The 20823-nt window shown below is 35.7% G+C and overlaps 1 protein-coding gene across 1 annotated transcript; it reads left to right on the forward strand.

The window, feature by feature from the left end:
* Window positions 1–695: 695 nt before the first annotated feature.
* Window positions 696–2441, forward strand: LOC107826422 (chalcone synthase 2-like). Its single transcript, NM_001326166.1, is given in 2 exon segments — window positions 696–873; window positions 1450–2441. Coding segments are annotated over 2 exon segments (1170 nt in total).
* Window positions 2442–20823: the final 18382 nt, after the last annotated feature.

Raw genomic sequence — 20823 nt, forward strand, 5'->3', positions numbered from 1 at the left:
TAAAATCTAAATTCTGGAACCGCCTATGCAAAAGAGCGTATATATACACCCCACTAAAATTCTAACAAAAATCATATTAGAAATCATAAAAAGGTACCCAAAAAAAGGAAGATAGTCCGGTACACAAAACATATTGCATTAATTACGCATTGTCCGGGGCTGTACCCCAAAAAATGTGATATAGATTGTAGGCAACTTACCACAATGCAAGCGTTAGTGACTGATTCTACGCCTCGAACTCATGACTTATAAATCATATGTAGACAATTTTATCGTTGTTTCAGTGCTCCACAATTAAAAACTTTAAAAGTTAAAATATATCAAATTTAAATTCTGAATCCGTATTTTAGTCGCGGGACACAAAACCTTCCACTTGTTTAGAACTTGGAAAATGAGAGTTGGGAAAAGAAGGGAAAAAGAGAAAAATATCATATGCCAGACGGCCTAAAAAAGTTGCTAAAGCACGTGAATACTAGCTACCAGTTTGTTAAGAAAAATTCTTCTATAAATTATCCAAAACCCATGCAAACTTAGGTCACTTCAACACACAAGCAATATTATCTTCTTTATTACTAGCAATATATAACTTGTACAATAGTTGGTTTATTCACAAACTAGCTAGCCTCTATATATATACCAGACCATCAAAGGTCACCAAAAATCTTAGTAAAAAAACACCATTTTTTCCGGCGAAAATGGTCACCGTCGAGGAAGTTCGAAGGGCACAGCGTGCTAAGGGGCCGGCCACCATCATGGCCATCGGCACGGCCACTCCTTCGAACTGTGTTGATCAAAGCACTTATCCTGATTATTATTTTCGAGTAACTAATAGCGAGCATATGATTGAACTTAAGGAGAAATTTAAGCGCATGTGTAAGATATTTATTTACGTTTTATTAGTCATTCCATTTCTTTTTAGAGTTTAAGTTATATACAATTTCTTACACTGACGGCTATATAACTTAAATTTAATTGGAGTTTTGATAATTACAAGTGTTTCTAGATTATAAATAAGATATATATGTATACCAAAACTTTGTTTTTGATTTTTTTTTTTTCTTTTTTTGCCGCTTGTAAATGATTACTTGTTAAGTAGTGTTCCTAAATTGTGTTCCATGTGATATGCTTTCTTTTGATACTGACAAAATCCAACCTTACATTCCTTAATAATGTTATTGTTACAGATAATAATCCTCCTTAATATTGGACTAAGAAAATTTTGAATTAGCACTCAGCTTGGTTTGACTTTCTTTAATCTTCATTATTTTTATATAATGTTTCTTTTCTATTTAACAGACTGGTGCAAACGTCAAATTGAAAGAAAAAAAAATTGTTTCTTAAAATTTTTAAGACATGATTTGCCCATTTAACAATTTTTAAGTTTAAGCAATTCGCTCGCAGATTATTGTTGTCTTTAATTAATTAAATTAATTTTTCCATGTAATGCAGGTGACAAATCAATGATTAAGAAAAGGTACATGCACTTAACAGAGGAAATTCTAAAAGAGAATCCCAATATTTGTGAATATATGGCTCCTTCTCTTGATGCTCGGCAAGATATAGTGGTGGTTGAAATACCAAAATTGGGCAAAGAAGCAGCCCAAAAAGCCATCAAAGAATGGGGCCAGCCCAAGTCCAAAATTACCCATTTGGTCTTTTGCACCACTAGTGGAGTGGACATGCCGGGGGCCGACTACCAGCTGACTAAGCTTCTCGGTCTTCGGCCCTCGGTCAAGCGACTCATGATGTACCAACAAGGTTGCTTTGCTGGTGGCACTGTTCTCCGATTGGCCAAGGACTTGGCTGAAAACAACAAGGGCGCTCGAGTCCTTGTTGTTTGCTCGGAGATCACTGCGGTCACATTTCGTGGCCCAAGTGACACTCATGTGGATAGTATGGTTGGACAAGCCCTTTTTGGTGATGGAGCAGCCGCGATCATTATAGGTTCTGATCTAGTTCCAGGGGTCGAGAGGCCTTTGTTCGAGCTTGTCTCTTCAGCCCAAACCCTACTCCCGGATAGCGATGGTGCTATCGACGGTCACCTACGTGAAGTCGGGCTAACATTTCACTTGCTCAAAGATGTTCCTGGATTGATCTCCAAGAACATTGAGAAAAGTCTAATGGAAGCATTCCAACCATTGGGCCTTTCGGATTGGAATTCGATTTTTTGGATTGCTCACCCAGGTGGGCCTGCTATTTTGGACCAAGTTGAACTAAAATTGGGCCTAAAGCCCGAAAAACTCCGGGCTACAAGACAAGTGTTGAGTGACTATGGAAATATGTCTAGCGCTTGTGTTTTGTTTATTTTGGATGAAATGAGAAAGGCCTCAGCAAAAGAAGGGCTTGGTACAACTGGTGAAGGCCTTGATTGGGGTGTACTTTTTGGTTTTGGGCCTGGGCTAACAGTTGAGACTGTTGTGCTCCATAGTGTCTCTACTTAAGGTTCGTTTGGTTACTAATTTCGATATAAAATTTAGGATTACATTTATCCCATGTTTGGTTAGCTAAAATCTTGGTATTATCTATCCCATATAAGATGTGGGACTATAGTTCATGTGTGGGTATTGGCTTATATTATGGGGGTGATGAAAATATTGAATTGATTTTCTCTGTAACCCTTAATTTCTTAATTTCCTCAATTATGTATTTGGTATGTTTTAAATTGCCCTTACGCAAATAATATTATTTGTAATGCAGATTATTCATAAAGAAGTCCCTTTCTCCCTCTCTTCTTTCCTCTCTGGACTAAAGCTTTTTTTTTTTTTTTTTTTTGTTGTTGTTGTTAATTATAGATATTTTATTACCAAGTAAACGTCATGTACAAGTAAAAAAAGGTCATAGTTTATTTGTGTCTTTTTTTGGTAATTAAATAATTTTATTTACCAGTATCAATATGTACAATATCAAAAATGAGACTGGACAACCCCAATCTCATACAACTTCAACTACAGATCTTCTATATTCAAACTAAGGATAGAAGTTCATTTATGCTATTTTCTTATCTAGCTTACTGCCTATTGATCCTCTATTTACAACCTCTTGTACAATTTGTCTAACTATCATTCCCGGTGTCTTCTGTTGCTCTTGAAATACTCTCCTATTTCGTTCATTCCATATATGGTATACTGCACATGCCAAAGTCAGTCTATAAATTTGAGCAGCTGCATTGTTTCCTGTTGCCATATCTTCAGCCCATTGTATCTCCCTTTCCCACTCCATCGAAAGTCTTGTTATGCTTGCCAATTGACCAGCTTACTCCATATATTTCCAGCTATTCCACATTTAAACATCAAGTGATTTATGGTCTCATCTTCATCTTTACACAAAGGGCAGGTTATTTCATCTGCAATCCCCCACGCATGGAGTCTACTCCTTGTAAGAAGTCTGTTTTGCAGAGCTAGATTCAACACAAAGATCCACTTTGGAGCCTCTAAATTGTTGCACGTCAATTTTTTCTAAGTTACTTTTTGAAACTGTCCTCTCATGCCTTTATAAAATTTCTTGACAGAAAAATAATTTAAATTTTCCATTTCCTTCATATTGATCCCTACTGCTTCTACATATCTTTTTGCTTTAATGATCTTCTGAACTATCCATGATGCATTGCTTGGATTGCTTTCCCACACTTCTTGCTTCTTCCCATAATACAAGTGAATCCACTGGACCCACAATTTATCTTTCTTCTTACACAGGTTCCATAGCAGTTTACAAATTGCAGTTTTATTCCATGTATGCACATCAAGTACATTATATCCACCAACAGTCTCTGGAGAGTACACTTTTGTTTGATGCATCTACCCCTCATTTCCATAAAAAGGTTCTACAGACTGTTTCTATCTTTTTCATCATATTCTTGGGAATTACAAATATTTGTGACCAATATATTTGGATTGAGAACAATACTATTTTGATCAGCTGCAACCTTCATGCATAGGATAGGTATTTTGAAGTCCAGGAGGTGATCCTTCCTATTATTTTCTCCAGTAATGGTTGACATTGTATCATAGAGATTCTCTTAGTACTTAGTAGGACTCCAAGGCATTTGAAAGGCAACTCTCCCCTGCTAAACCCAATTGCTTGTATTATGCCCTACTATCTATCTTGTGGTACACCTCCAAAGTATATAGAACTCTTTGTTGCATTTGCTTTTATCCCATATGTTTTAGAGAACTCCAGGAAGCTGTTGTATACCATTTGAATAGAAAGAGCATCGCCTTTATAGAATAGCAGCAAGTCATCTGCAAACCCAACTGTATGATATTTAGCTTATCACATATAGGATGGAAGTTGAAGTCTAGATTATACTTCAAGGTCTTGAATATCCTTGTAAGGTATTCCATTCCAAGAACAAACAGGTATGGCGATAGTGGATCACCTTGCCTTAGCCCTCTCCTAGCTTGAAATGGTTCCACAGGTTTCCCATTAATAAGAATTGAGTACGACATTGTTCTTACACAGACCATTATCCATCTAATGAACCTCTCCGGAATATTCAAACTATTCAGAATTTGCTCTAGAAAATCCCACTCAATGGAATCATAAGCCTTCTGCAAGTCTAGTTTCATCATACACCTAGGTGAAATACCCTTCCTCTCATACCCTTTCACCAATTCATGACTTAGAATTATGTTATTTGTGATAATTCTCCCCGGAACAAAGCCAGACTGGCTTTTATCTACTAAATGGTCCATCACCCCTTGCAATCTGTTAGTCATAACCTTAGAAATAAGCTTATACAACACTGTGCATCATGAAATATGGTTGAATTCCTTGATAGTTGAAGGATGTTGAACCTTAGGTATCAATGTAACAGTTGTTACATTAATAGGCAGATACATTTCAGCTGTATTGAAGAATTGAAGCACTGCCTTGGTGATTTCTTGCCCTGTTATACCCCGTGACTTCTTAAAGAACTTTGAGTTGAACCCATCACACGCTGGAGCCTTTAAATCATCAATACCATTTAATGCATTATGAATCTCCTCTACAGTAACAAGTTCAATTAGCTTAAACTGTTGTCTCCTATCTAGCACATTTCCTTCCTTCATAATACCTGGATGTATGGCTGGAATAGTATCAGCTGAAGATCCTAGTAATCCTTTATAAAATACCATTACTTACACTTCTATTGCTTTCTTTGATTGAATTATTTCTCCATCATTAGTCTTCAAGCTTCTGATCTTGTTGTGACTTATTCTATTCTTCATACTGGCAAAGAAGAATGCAGAATTAGAATCACCCAATTTCAGCCACTGCTACTTCTGCTTATAAATGCTCTCCTCTATGGTAGCCCATTTCTCTAATTGCTTCTTCAGTTCTTTTTCTTCTTCAAAATTCTGTGAGGGTGTATTTGTAGTTCTCATCTGTTCTTGCAACTCATATAGGTTTTATCTAGCATTCTTGACCTTCAAGTCTACTGCTTTAAATTCATTTGTATTCAGCCATTTTAGTGCTCTTCTAACATCCTTTAATTTTCTCCAGATTCCTGCCATATGCTCTGTTTGTTGTGATTTATTCCAAGCTTCTGCCACTATTGAGAGAAAATCTTTGTGTTCAGCCAAACAATTAAAGAACCTAAAGGGTTTTTAGGTCTTTGGTTCTTCTCCAAACTTAACACACAAAGGGGAATGATCCGAGAAGAAAAGATCCATAATCACAGCATCTATTTGAGGCATGTTAGTTACCCATTTTGCATTTGCTATTGCTCTGTCTATTCTACTAAACACATATGAATTAGTCCATGTGAAATTCCTTCCCACTGTTCTCATTTCACACATCCCAACATTTATTAAGAAGTCATTAAAGTTTTTGATTTCATTTTCTTGCACTGAGCTAACATTGATCCTATCACCCACTGCCAGTATAGCATTATAATCACCCATACATAGCCAAGGCTTTAGCTGGTGTTGACTCCAGCTTATTAAATCCCCCCATAGACTTTTTCTTATCTCTACTGTATGTAGCCCATATATAGCTGTAAATGTAAACTCAAGTCTTGTATCCAGAATAACTACTTCCCCATGAATATACTGATCTTTATGCCCTAGCATAGTGAAATAAAGTATATGTCTCAATCAAAAATGTAGTAAAATATCATTCGGGATGGACCAAGTCCCAATCCCCATAGCATTGAACCTCACGCTCGTCACACAACGTGTATCTCAACTTAGTATAGCACTACATTGTGCAAATTTGGGGTTTTAAACCCTCAGGACATCATTTAAAATCATTACTCACCTCAAACTGGCCAAAACTCTAGCTCGCTATGCCCTTGCCTCTCAAATTGGCCTCCACGCGCGTCGAATCTATCCAAAATCAGAACGAATACGTCACAATATGCTAAGGGAACAAAACCCAAGCGAAAACATTCGAAAAATATCAAAAATCCCGAAATTAGCAAAACCCGAGCCCCAAGGCCCATGTCTCGGAATCGGGTAAAATTTACATTTTCAGAATCCTCATACCCTCACGAGTCTAACCATACCAAAATTATCCAATTCCGATACCATTTGGTCCTTCAAATCATTATTTTACATTTTTGAAAGGTTTCATAAATTTCTTCCCAAATTTCACCCCAAATCATGAATTAAATGATGAATTCAGTGATAGATTCGTGTATTCTAGCCAAATCTGAGTTAAAATCATTTATCTCGATGAATTTCTTGAAAAACTTTCGAAAAATCACCAAAATTCGAGCTCTTTAGGTCAAAATATTAAATAAAATCCAAAACCTCGTATTTATAAGTACCCCCTCAGATATCAGCTACCGCGGGCCGCACCAAAACGACTGTGGTCCGTGCAAGCCAGTGCGGTCCGCGCAAACACAACCGCAGCCGCACAGGCCTTCCTCTGCAGTGATAGGTTTTAGTATTTTGGCCATAACGTTTGATACAGATGTCCAAATTGCAATATCTTTACCTTTATGGAAACTAGACACGAAGGGCTACAACTTTTGTTTTTGAATTACCTAAATATTCTTTGTAGATAAAAAGATATGATCTTCCGAAGTTGGACCAGTAGGAAGGTTCTTCACCGCGGCCGCGCCCACTTTTGTGCGGTCCGCGCGATGCCTACCGCGGCCGCGCCCGCTTTTGTGTGGTCCGCACAGCACTCGCTGTGGGCGCACTCACTTTTGTGCGGACCGCGTGGGTGATTTCTGGGGCCTGCAACCTTCTTGGACCTGCTGCAACTATGATTTTCGGCCTAAAACATCCCGGAACCTACCCGGGACCCCCGAAACTTCAAACTAATTGTACCAACACATCCCATGACATCGTTCAAACTTGTTCAACATTTCGGAACGCTTCCAACAACATCAAATCACCAATTTAACATAGGATTCAAGCCTAAGAACTCCAAGAACTCTTAAATTATGCCTTCGATCAAAAGGTCTATCAAATCTTGTCCGAATGACCTGAAGTTTTTGCACACACATCCCAAATGACACAACGAAGCTACTGCAACTCTCGGAATTCCATTCCGACCCTTATATCAAAATCTCGCCTATCAACCGGAATTTGCCAAAATATCAATTTCGTCAATTCAAGCCTAAATCTTCTCTACAACTCCAAAACTCATTCCGATCGCGCTCCTAAGTCACAAATCACCTCCCGAAGCTAACCGAGCCATCGGAACTCACTTTCGAGCCTTCTAACATATAAGTCAACATCCTGTTGACTTTTCCAACTTAAGCCTTCTTAAAGAGACTAAGTGTTTCATTTCTTACCAAATCATCTCCGAACTCGAACTAATCAACCCGATCACATAAAACACGGATAACGAAGCGTAAAGAAACTGAAGTGGGGGAAACGGAGCGGTACTCATGAGACGACTGGCCGGGTCGTCACAGCCTTACAATATGAAGTTTTACTCTTAATTAAAACAAGGACAAAGTGACAAAATATGAGGAGAGCTTGTAAGAGCTCTTTCTTCATTCCAGAAACAATGACAACATAAACTAGTAAGCCTCAATCCCAAACAAACTAATATCAGCTATATGAATCCCTACTGGCTCATCTTAGACCAATATTTGGAGAAATTCAGAAAACATGTCCTGCGTTTTCTCTTAAAATAAACATTTTTTTTATTCTCCTGATGTGTCATCTGATGAAACTTTTTAACTTTACCTATCGAAAAAGTGTATTTTTATTGTGTACTGATAAAGGAATATCAACATTAGTACTTTGTCGCCCACGATGAAGTTAGAGATTTTGCTAAGGGTATTCCATATATATATATATATATATACATATTACTACTATTATAGAAGAGCCTAAGAGAGGAGCTTAGGGTCGTCCAGTGAATTGACAACAATACCCTTTGAGTTTCTACTTCGGTGAAATGCCAACTTCACCAACAATATAATTGCCCCTGTTTTTCCGTTTTATTACGTCAATTACCATCACACAATTTGTTAATAAAGGACACTTTTGAGGCATTCTCGAAACCCAAACCAATCCAAACTGCTTTAATGGAACATTTATTTGCCCCTGTTTTGTATATTATAACATCAATTCCCAACTCTCTCTCTCTATATAAATAGTTGGGAATTGATAAGCTGATGTGGCATCCTATATGCCCATGAAACTCAATTATCTTTTTTGTCAATTTTTTGGTTTTTATCCTATTTTTCCTCTTTATTTTTGTTTTTTTTCTCATTAACTTTTAATTCCTCGGTTAAAGGAGAAACCGTTTCCAAAAGGTTTCATGTGTTCCAAAATGTAACATTTCAGTTAAGGAATGGAAGTTATAGCTCTTCAACGTTTCATATTTCTTTCATACATTTTGCAAAGATTTGTATAAAGATAGTGAACGTGTAATATCTATTCAGTTTCCATTGACTCACTTTTGATATTTATATTGTTTAATTTCTTCTATGGATGCAACTTTAAGCCTATCTGTTTCTTTCTTTTTTGTTTTTTGTTTGTTGGTTGCAGAGCCTCTGGCTCTATTTGTCCGTGATGTTTTCTCAGTTATGGTAGAATCTAAATCAGATGTAAAAGACTACGACGATATATAGTTTTGATCTTTCCCCTTACTTTATAATTATGTATTTAATTATAAGATGTTTAAATAATTTATACGCTCTTTTCTCCTCTAATAATTTCTTGCGAAGCTTTAATTATTAACATAGTCTTTTTGCCTTCTATTCCTTTATGAGTTTTTTTTTCAAACTAAACACAAATGAGTCACAAATAATTGATTTATTATTAAAATCTTCAATTGTGTTACGAAAATTTTCAAGAGTCCTAATTTCAATTCCATGTGCCCATTTCGCTTTGAGAAGTTTGAAAATTTCCTATTCAAATCATTACGAATTTTTTGGCGGGGGCAAAAAATTAATATGAGGGACCATGTGGTGACTTGGCATTTTTATAGTACCACGAAAATCAACTTTTTTCTCAGTTTGATCTTTTTTTTTTTGTTTACCTTATTTTAAAAATCTCCAAGTCTCCGAATAAAGTTACTAATGAGAAAATTTTAAGAGAGAAAAAAGAATAGGGAGAGAAAATATTCGAAGGGTTAAATGCCAGAGCTGTCGCACCTCCTTTTTGCGCGCCCGCCCCGAAGGGTTAAATGCGCGAGGGAGTTTTTCCAATTTAAGTGACAATATTCGAAATGAGATTATTTATTTAATTCAGAGTCGCCACTTGGGAAAGGTTTGGCTTTTGGTGTCCCAAGTCACCGGTTTATCTTGAATCCCAAATCGAGGAAAATATTCGACTTTCCAAATGAAGTCTGCGAACCAGAAATTCTAAGTAAGGAATTCTGTTGACCCAAGGGAAGGTGTTAGGCACCCTCGAATCCCGTGGTTCTAGCACGGTCGCTTAAATTGTTATAATGGCTAGATATCTGATTTATTACATGTTATTACTTATGTGCTTTCATTAAGTTTAAAACCGCTTTTATTATTATTTATTTTTTATGGAATTGCAACATTGTAAAAATGCATTTCGAACCATGTCACAATCAATGCGCCCATGGTTGTTAATACATTCCGACTCCGTTGAGATTTGGATTTGGGTCACATAAATGCGCACCCGAATTTAAGAAGGTAAGATTATTAAAATGCACGCCTGAAGCAATTATCGTATTATTATTTCTGGGTAAGGCCGTGGAATTTTGCTAAACGGCTCATCCCGAAGTCTAAGTAATTTTAATTAAACATTTATCGAGGGCCCCGCAATTTGTGCGTTTTATTTGGCGAGGCTCATCTCATTTATTTTTATCAGGATAATCCTAAAGCGCCTACATTTTCTATTAAAATTGTCTCTGCAAAAATGAAAGAGAAAAGGTCTTAATTTATTTACATGCTTGAGTTGTTATAGTTGAGTTTCGAATATGATTCGTAAATTCTGAAAAAATGATACAAGCAAGGCAGTCCGTTGCCAATACGGGCACAGGCCCAACGTATATGGCATTAAACTAAACCTGGGCTTCACGTATTACTACCTAATTATATTATACTAGGCATGTTCTCAGTTTGTCAAATTAAAAAAAAAACTTGGCAATCTATTTTAATCCTAAAACAATTACATGCTGAAATTAACCAATATTATTTAACTAAACAATTTTCTTACAAATTCCGAAATGGTCTATTCGTTTGATTTTTAACTTAGACGAAGTTACTACACCATTTATTTATTTTTAAGCAATTTATAGATAGTTCATCCGTTAAGCTATCGTTGGATGTTCCACTATATATACATTAAATAGCTACATGATTCCGATTTTTGTAAGCTAAATAATTTATATATACAAATAAAATTCAGAATATAATTTTAAAAAAATTTAGAACTTCAATTCTTCATTTTCGTATTCATGCTTCCTGTTTCAGTTTACAATAATCAGCGTGTCAGTTGTGTACCTGATATTGGAAGCAAAAGAAAAGTGAGATCAGCAGAAACTCAATAGCATACAACAAACAGCAACCCCAGCAACCAGTAACAACCAGCAACGAGAAACTTAGTGACAGATTTTAAAATCAAGACAAAAATCCAGAAACACCAACAACAAACAACGGACAGAAGCAAAGGGAATCCTTTTCAGATTTTTGAAAGACTAGTTATTGTTTAACCCTTAATTTCTGAATCCGTTTATCAAAATATTTGGATTGTATATCAGGTGTATACTATTCTTCTTTTGAATTTCCAGAATGTTTTTTGTTTCTTTTTATTTTTCTGAAGTCTTAGTATTTTTTCGGAATTTTCTCTCTCTTAAAATTTTCTCTCCCTATTCTTTTTTCTCTCTATCTCTGTCTGTCCCTAAATCTGATTTCAAGACTTCTACTTATATCGCATAACCCATAAATCTTTTAATCAATTAAAATCAACCCATTTTCTCTACCAAACCCATTATCTTCTCACTCATCCCCATTACATTAAATAAACATATCACACCACCCATTATATTTTGTTCCTCATGCCTAACATAAAATAATGCAAGATTCCCCCCACTAAATTTTGTCTTGTCCCCCCTTTATATTAAATAACCATATCACAACCCACCCCATTTTATTTTGTCTCCCATGCTTTATATAAACAATTACAAAATGTACAATTCCTAAATTACCCCTCCGACCTTACTGAAATTACCAAACTACCCCTGAACGTACTACAAATTACCAAACTACCCATCAGCTATAACACATCATTTAATCAAACTTAACCAAAATATAGACAATATGATTAATTTCTAGCAATGTTCAAACAACAAATTTCATGAACATGATTTCTTCAACATTTCAACAACAAAGCACATGAACATGATTTCAACAACAAAGAACAACTAAAATTTGATTGAACAATATTTTAGCAACAAACAATCCTATTTTCGGATTCAACAAAAACAACAAACAAAGTATGAAGATTTCTAAATTCAATCATATTGAACTTAAAATCAACTCTAACAAAACCAACAATTCCTATATTAAACTTAAACAACAAGATTATGAGACAAATTCAAGAAATAATCATAAATGATAAACAAGAAATCAAACTATACAAATTTCGGATTCAAGATCATCCAAACAAAGTATGAACATGAATGAATCTATTTTAAACAACAAACATGACGGATTAAAACGATTAAATCAATATATTTCCTTTAACACAACTAAATTCTTTTTGGACAAATAACAAGATCGACGAATAAACAATTATGAACTTAAGCTTGAACTTAACAATATTAACAATTTCTAACAATACATAAACTCATGAAACAAATTGAAGAAATAGTTAATTAAATTTCAATTTGAATCTAACAAACATCAAACTAACAAATATTTACTTAAACAATAATACAAACATGAAATGAATATGAAAACAACTAATTAAACTTCTATTTTGAAATCTGAAAAATTAATTTTAACAAAGCACATGAACATGAACAAAACCAAAAATCAAATATCTAACCATAGACATGAACAAAATAAACATTCGCCGATTTTAGATTCGAAAAATATCAAAACAAAATACGGACAAAAATAAAAATTCAAAAACTACTAACCGGATTGAAACGACGAATGACTAACCAACGATGAACTCAAACTTAAAGAGTGGCTGAAACAATGCCGAAGCAGTAGCAATGGCATCCGTTCGGAGCAGCCATGGCTGCTCGTCGCAGCTGGACACGGCGAGAAGCAGAAGCAGGCCGGAACGCAGCAGCAGTGGCAGAAACGGGCAGCAGCTGCGGAAGAAAGTTGAAGCAGTAGTGGCGTCAGCCATGGCAGCGGCACGACGGAGGAAGCAGGAGCTGCCGGCAGCAGCAGCTCGGCGGAAGCTGCATCGCGACGAAGATCTTATGGCTGGGCGCAGCTGCTGCTACAGTGATGACGGAGAAGCAGCTGTTCGTCGAGCTCCGACTTGAGTAGCCATGGACGTTGCAAGCAGAAGCAGGAATGAGCTTCATGGATGACGCAGCTGGAGCGAGGTGGAGGAGTCGATGGATGCTGGACGAAGAAGAAGAAATAACGAAGGTGTTCGGCGAAGGGGTCATCGCTTTGTTTGAAGGGGACGGAGGCAACGGGGTCGTAGCAGCCATGAACGGCTGCTGCGTGCACTGTGTGTGTGCAGTGAGGGTGAGGAGGATGGAGGGGCAGCCATTGATGTGTGCTTGAGGAAGCTTGAGGAAGAAGAAGAAGATAGGGAAGGGGGGGGTGGATGGTTTAGCAATTTTTTAGGGTTTTCTTCATTTTGTTTTGTTTTGTTTTGTAAAATGTAAGACAAAAGGGGTTTGGGTCTTTTGGGTTATGGACTGGGTCGACCCAGTTCAAAATGGACTGGGTCGTAGGGAAGATTGGGCCATTTTTTGGGCCTATGGCTTGAAATTGAAGAAGAGGCCTAATTCCGACTTTCTTTATATTTTCGCCCTCTTTTCTTCTTTTATTTTTTCTAAAACTAAATTATAAAAATACTTAAATTATTATTAAGAACTAAATTGAGTTATAAAAGCGCAAATTAACTCCCAATAACAATTAACGCACAATTAAGTAATAATTAAGCATAAAATTGTATATTTGGACATTAAATGCTAAAAATGCAAACGATGCCTATTTTTGTAATTTTTAATTTTTGTAAAACAAATTTAATTACTAACAATTGTAGAATTAAATCCTACATGCAAAATGCGACATATTTTTGTATTTTTTATTAATTTAGCAAATAAACACGCACAGACAAATACAAATAATTATTCAAAATATCACAAAATTGCACACCAAAGAAAAATCATTTTATTTTTGATTTTTTTGGGAGTAATTCTCATATAGGGCAAAAATCACGTGCTTACAGCTGCTCCAGAAGAAAGAAAATATTTTTTTTTATTCTCTCGTGCCTGGAAAAGAAAATTGATGTATCCAAGCAGGACTATGTGGTATGGGGGACGATCAAACCACCTCGGCTGAATGAGCCAGTGGTTATTGGACGCATACCACAAAAGCCAAAGTACAGTAAAGAGGAAGATGATAAGGTGTTCACGCTCTAAGAGAGCGAGGGAATATGTGAGGCGATGAGGTATAAGTTATGCGAAACACACATGGTCCAGCCAGGAGAGGGCACTAGTACCGCTGAGGTATCATACATGAGACCAAGTGCCAAGCTTCAAAACTGGAAGGCTACGCCATTCCTGATCAAACGGAAGTCCTAATGGACCTGTCCTGCCACTTTCTCTGCATCACGAGCTACCCCAGGGTGTGACTCAGATGTTTTCTTTATATTCCTGTTTTTAATTTCCTGAATGTCAACCTTTTTTTATCTTCCCAAAATTCCAAGAAATGAAATCATGTTTCATCGCTCACTTTCTTTTTCAAGAGATCTGCTATATTTTCTTTTTTTTGTTCTCTTCAATTCTGATGATGCAGCTTTAAATAACATGACATGCTTGCGGACTTCATGCCCAGATCCCGAGAACTCCGTCAGACTTCAAATAATGAGTCAAAATTTGAAATATAAAGAATTTGAGAAAATAGGGACAACTAAAGAAAATTGGTTCATGATTTGGAAAATGTCCGTCACTAAAGCAGAGTTTGAGGACAGTAAATGGGTTTAGACCCGTACAGAATGTTAACCTTAATGACTGCAGTTTGTCACGAGCAATTGTACCGACAAAGAAAGGTCCATACGTCATTGGAAAATATTGCCAAGAGGAGCATTTGTATATAGGCGACGTCGAAAGAAATGACGCCGACCCCGCTTTGAAAGCAGATGCAGTACTATGCCTAAATCGCCCCGGCGATGTCTTCGCACAGTTTGAGATGACGAAGGCTTTCATTCTCTCTACCCAAACACTATCAACCCTTTGCAAACCCATTTGAGCCGGTTACTCTTCTTTGATTACCCTCTTTGGAACCTGAAAGTATTATTAAAAATAAAATGAAAGAAAAAGAGAAATTGAAATGAAAAAGACCAATAAAGAAAAAAGGGAAGAAGAAAGAATTAAAAAAAATATACGTATAAAAAAAAAAGAGTTGCCTGAACTACGTCTGACTTGATTCCGAAAAGATACGTAGGCAACCTCTCCCTGGGGTTCAGTCACACCAAAATAAAAATCCAAGAAGTCCCCCAAAAGTGAAACTGGGCCAGAAGTTATAATGGTTCGGCAATGATCCCGCCCAAAAGGTTCCAAAGTTGTAGTTCAATCCCGATTCTTTTCACCCCAAACCTTGTCCAAGTCCTTCTGATCAATTGGCAAAGACAGGAAAGTGGAAAACATCATTGCAAGAGAGAAACTTTTAAGAGAGAGAAAATTCCGAAAAAATACTAAGACTTCAGAAAAATAAAAAGAAAAAAAAATATTCTGGAAATTCAAAAGAAGAATAGTATACACCTCATATACAATCCAAATATTTTGATATACGGATTCAGAAATTAAGGGTTAAACAATAACTAGTCTTTCAAAAATCTGAAAAGGATTCCCTTTGCTTCTGTCCATTGTTTGTTGTTGGTGTTTCTGGATTTTTGTCTTGATTTTAAAATCTGTCACTAAGTTTCTCGTTGCTGGTTGTTACTGGTTGCTGGGGTTGCTGTTTGTTGTATGCTACTGAGTTTCTGCTGATCTCACTTTTCTTTTGCTTCCAATATCAGGTACACAACTGACACGCTGATTATTGTAAACTGAAACAGGAAGCATGAATACGAAAATGAAGAATTGAAGTTCTAAATTTTTTTAAAATTATATTCTGAATTTTATTTGTATATATAAATTATTTAGCTTACAAAAATTATCATGTAGCTATTTAATGTATATATAGTGGAACATCCAACGATAGCTTAACGGATGAACTATCTATATATTGCTTAAAAATAAATAAATGGTGTAGTAACTCCGTCTAAGTTAAAAATCAAACGAATAGACCATTTCGGAATTTGTAAGAAAATTGTTTAGTTAAATAATATTGGTTAATTCCAGCATGTAATTGTTTTAGGATTAAAATTAGATTGCCAAGTTTTTTTTTAATTTGACAAACTGAGAACATGCCTAGTATAATATAATTAGGTAGTAATACGTGAAGCCCAGGTTTAGTTTAATGCCATATACGTTGGGCCTGTGCCCGTATTGGCAACAGACTGCCTTGCTTGTATCATTTTTTCATAATTTACGAATCATATTCGAAACTCAACTATAACAACTCAAGCATGTAAATAAATTAAGAACTTTTCTCTTTCATTTTTGCAGAGACAATTTTAATAGAAAATGTAGGCGCTTTAGGATTATCCTGATAAAAATAAATGAGATGAGCCTCGCCAAATAAAACGCACAAATTGCGGGGCCCTCGATAAATGTTTAATTAAAATTACTTAGACTTCGGGATGAGCCGTTTAGCAAAATTCCACGGCCTTACCCAGAAATAATAATACGATAATTGCTTCAGGCGTGCATTTTAATAATCTTACCTTCTTAAATTCGGGTGCGCATTTATGTGACCCAAATCCAAATCTCAACGGAGTCGGAATGTATTAACAACCATGGGCGCATTGATTGTGACATGGTTCGAAATGCATTTTTACAATGTTGCAATTCTATAAAAAAATAAATAATAATAAAAGCGGTTTTAAACTTAATGAAAGCACATAAGTAATAACATGTAATAAATCAGATATCTAGCCATTATAACAATTTAAGCGACCGTGCTAGAACCACGGGATTCGAGGGTGCCTAACACCTTCCCTCGGGTCAACAGAATTCCTTACTTAGAATTTCTGGTTCGCAGACTTCATTTGGAAAGTCGAATATTTTCCTCGATTTGGGATTCAAGATAAACCGGTGACTTGGGACACCAAAAGCCAAACCTTTCCCAAGTGGCGACTCTGAATTAAATAAATAATCTCATTTCGAATATTGTCACTTAAATTGGAAAAACTCCCTCGCGCATTTAACCCTTCGGGGCGGGCGCGCAAAAAGGAGGTGTGACAGCTCTGACAAAAATCACGTGCTTACAATTTTGTGATATTTTGTGATATTTTGAATAATTATTTGTATTTGTCTGTGCGTGTTTATTTGCTAAATTAATAAAAAATACAAAAATATGTCGGATTTTGCATGTAGGATTTAATTCTACAATTGTTAGTAATTAAATTTGTACAAAAATAGGCATCGTTTGCATTTTTAGCATTTAATGTCCAAATATACAATTTTATGCTTAATTATTACTTAATTGTGCGTTAATTGTTATTGGGAGTTAATTTGCGCTTTTATAACTCAATTTAGTTCTTAATAATAATTTAAGTATTTTTATAATTTAGTTTTAGAAAAAATAAAAGAAGAAAAGAGGGCGAAAATATAAAGAAAGTCGGAATTAGGCCTCTTCTTCAATTTCAAGCCATAGGCCCAAAAAATGGCCCAATCTTCCCTACGACCCAGTCCATTTTGAACTGGGTCGACCCAGTCCATAACCCAAAAGACCCAAACCCCTTTTGTCTTACATTTTACAAAATAAAACAAAACAAAATGAAGAAAACCCTAAAAAATTGCTCAACCATCCGCCCCCTCCCCCCTCCTATCTTCTTCTTCTTCCTCAAGCTTTCTCAAGCACACATCAATGGCTGCCCCTCCATCCTCCTCACCCTCACTGCACACACACAGTGCACGCAGCAGCCGTTCATGGCTGCTACGACCCCGTTGCCTTCGTATCCTTCAAACCAAGCGATGACCCCTTCGCCGAACACCTTCGTTATTTCTTCTTCTTCGTCCAGCATCCATCGACTCCTCCACCTCGCTCCAGCTGCGTCATCCATGAAGCTCATTCCTGCTTCTGCTTGCAACGCCCATGGCTGCTCAAGTCGGAGCTCGACGAACAGCTGCTTCTCCGTCATCACTGTAGCAGCAGCTGCGCCCAGCCATAAGATCTCCGTCGCGATGCAGCTTCCGCCGAGCTGCTGCTACCGGCAGCTCCTGCTTCCTCCGTCGTGCCGCTGCCATGGTTGACGCCACTACTGCTTCAACTTTCTTCCGTAGCTGCTGCCCGTTTCTGCCACTGTTGCTGCGTTCCGGCCTGCTTCTGCTTCTCACCGTGTCCAGCTGCGACGAGCAGCCATGGCTGCTCCGAACGGATGTCATTGCTACTGCTTCGGCATTGTTTCAGCCACTCTTTAAGTTCGAGTTCGTCGTTGGTTAGTCATTCGTCGTTTCAATCCGGTTAGTAGTTTTTGAATTTTTATTTTTGTCCGTATTTTGTTTTGATATTTTTCGAATCTAAAATCGGCGAATGTTTATTTTGTTCATGTCTATGGTTAGATATTTGATTTTTGGTTTTGTTCATGTTCATGTGCTTTGTTAAAATTAATTTTTCAGATTTCAAAATAGAAGTTTAATTAGTTGTTTTCATATTCATTTCATGTTTGTATTATTGTTTAAGTGAATATTTGTTAGTTTGATGTTTGTTAGATTCAAATTGAAATTTAATTAACTATTTCTTCAATTTGTTTCATGAGTTTATGTATTGTTAGAAATTGTTAATATTGTTAAGTTCAAGCTTAAGTTCATAATTGTTTATTCGTCGATCTTGTTATTTGTCCAAAAAGAATTTAGTTGTGTTAAAGGAAATATATTGATTTAATCGTTTTAATCCGTCATGTTTGTTGTTTAAAATAGATTCATTCATGTTCATACTTTGTTTGAATGTTCTTGAATCCGAAATTTGTATAGTTTGATTTCTTGTTTATCATTTATGATTATTTCTTGAATTTGTCTAATAATCTTGTTGTTTAAGTTTAATATAGGAATTGTTGGTTTTGTTAGAGTTGATTTTAAGTTCAATATGATTGAATTTAGAAATCTTCATACTTTGTTTGTTGTTGTTGTTGAATCCGAAAATAGGATTGTTTGTTGCTAAAATATTGTTCAATCAAATTTTAGTTGTTCTTTGTTGTTGAAATCATGTTCATGTGCTTTGTTGTTGAAATATTGAAGAAATCATGTTCATGAAATTTGTTGTTTGAACATTGCTAGAAATTAATCATATTGTCTATATTTTGGTTAAGTTTGATTAAATGATGTGTTATAACTGATGGGTAGTTTGGTAATTTGTAGTACGTTCAGGGGTAGTTTGGTAATTTCAGTAAGGTCGGAGGGGTAATTTAGGAATTGTACATTTTGTAATTGTTTATATGAAGCATGGGGGACAAAATAAAATGGGGTGGGTTGTGATATGGTTATTTAATATAAAGGGGGGACAAAACAAAATTTAGTGGGGAGAATCTTGCATTATTTTATGTTAGGCATGGGGGACAAAATATAATGGGGTGGTGTGATATGTTTATTTAATGTAATGGGGATGAGTGGGAAGATAATGGGTTTGGTAGAGAAAATGGGTTGATTTTAATTGATTAAAAGATTTATGTGTTATGAGATATAAGTAGAAGTCTTGAAATCAGATTTAGGGACAGACAGAGATAGAGAGAAAAAAGAATAGGGAGAGAAAATTTTAAGAGAGAGAAAATTCCGAAATACTAAGACTTCAGAAAAATAAAAAGAAAAAAAACATTCTGGAAATTCAAAAGAAGAATAGTATACACCTGATATACAATCCAAATATTTTGATATACGGATTCAGAAATTAAGGGTTAAACAATAACTAGTCTTTCAAAAATCTGAAAAGGATTCCCTTTGCTTCTGTCCGTTGTTTGTTGTTGGTGTTTCTGGATTTTTGTCTTGATTTTAAAATCTGTCACTAAGTTTCTCGTTGCTGGTTGTTACTGGTTGCTGGGGTTGCTGTTTGTTGTATGCTACTGAGTTTCTGCTGATCTCACTTTTCTTTTGCTTCTAATATCAGAAACACAACTGACACGCTGATTATTGTAAACTGAAACAGGAAGCATGAATACGAAAATGAAGAATTAAAGTTCTAAATTTTTTTAAAATTATATTCTGAATTTTATTTGTATATATAAATTATTTAGCTTACAAAAATCGGAATCATGTAGCTATTTAATGTATATATAGTGGAACATCCAACGATAGCTTAACGGATGAACTATCTATATATTGCTTAAAAATAAATAAATGATGTAGTAACTCCGTCTAAGTTAAAAATCAAACGAATAGACCATTTCGGAATTTGTAAGAAAATTGTTTAGTTAAATAATATTGGTTAATTCCAGCATGTAATTGTTTTAGGATTAAAATTAGATTGCCAAGTTTTTTTTTTAATTTGACAAACTGAGAACATGCCTAGTATAATATAATTAGGTAGTAATACGTGAAGCTCAGGTTTAGTTTAATGCCATATACGTTGGGCCTGTGCCCGTATTGGCAACAGACTGCCTTGCTTGTATCATTTTTTCATAATTTACGAATCATATTCGAAACTCAACTATAACAACTCAAACATGTAAATAAATTAAGACCTTTTCTCTTTCATTTTTGCAGAGACAATTTTAATAGAAAATGTAGGCGCTTTAGGATTATCCTGATAAAAATAAATGAGATGAGCCTCGCCAAATAAAACGCACAAATTGCGGGGCCCTCGATAAATGTTTAATTAAAATTACTTAGACTTCGGGATGAGCCGTTTAGCAAAATTCCACGGCCTTACCCAGAAATAATAATACGATAATTGCTTCAGGCGTGCATTTTAATAATCTTACCTTCTTAAATTCGGGTGCGCATTTATGTGACCCAAATCCAAATCTCAACGGAGTCGGAATGTATTAACAACCATGGGCGCATTGATTGTGACATGGTTCGAAATGCATTTTTACAATGTTGCAATTCCATAAAAAAATAAATAATAATAAAAGCGGTTTTAAACTTAATGAAAGCACATAAGTAATAACATGTAATAAATCATATATCTAGCCATTATAACAATTTAAGCGACCGTGCTAG

Source organism: Nicotiana tabacum, chromosome 11, assembly GCF_000715075.1.
Source record: "Nicotiana tabacum cultivar K326 chromosome 11, ASM71507v2, whole genome shotgun sequence".
Lineage (NCBI taxonomy): Eukaryota > Viridiplantae > Streptophyta > Magnoliopsida > Solanales > Solanaceae > Nicotiana > Nicotiana tabacum.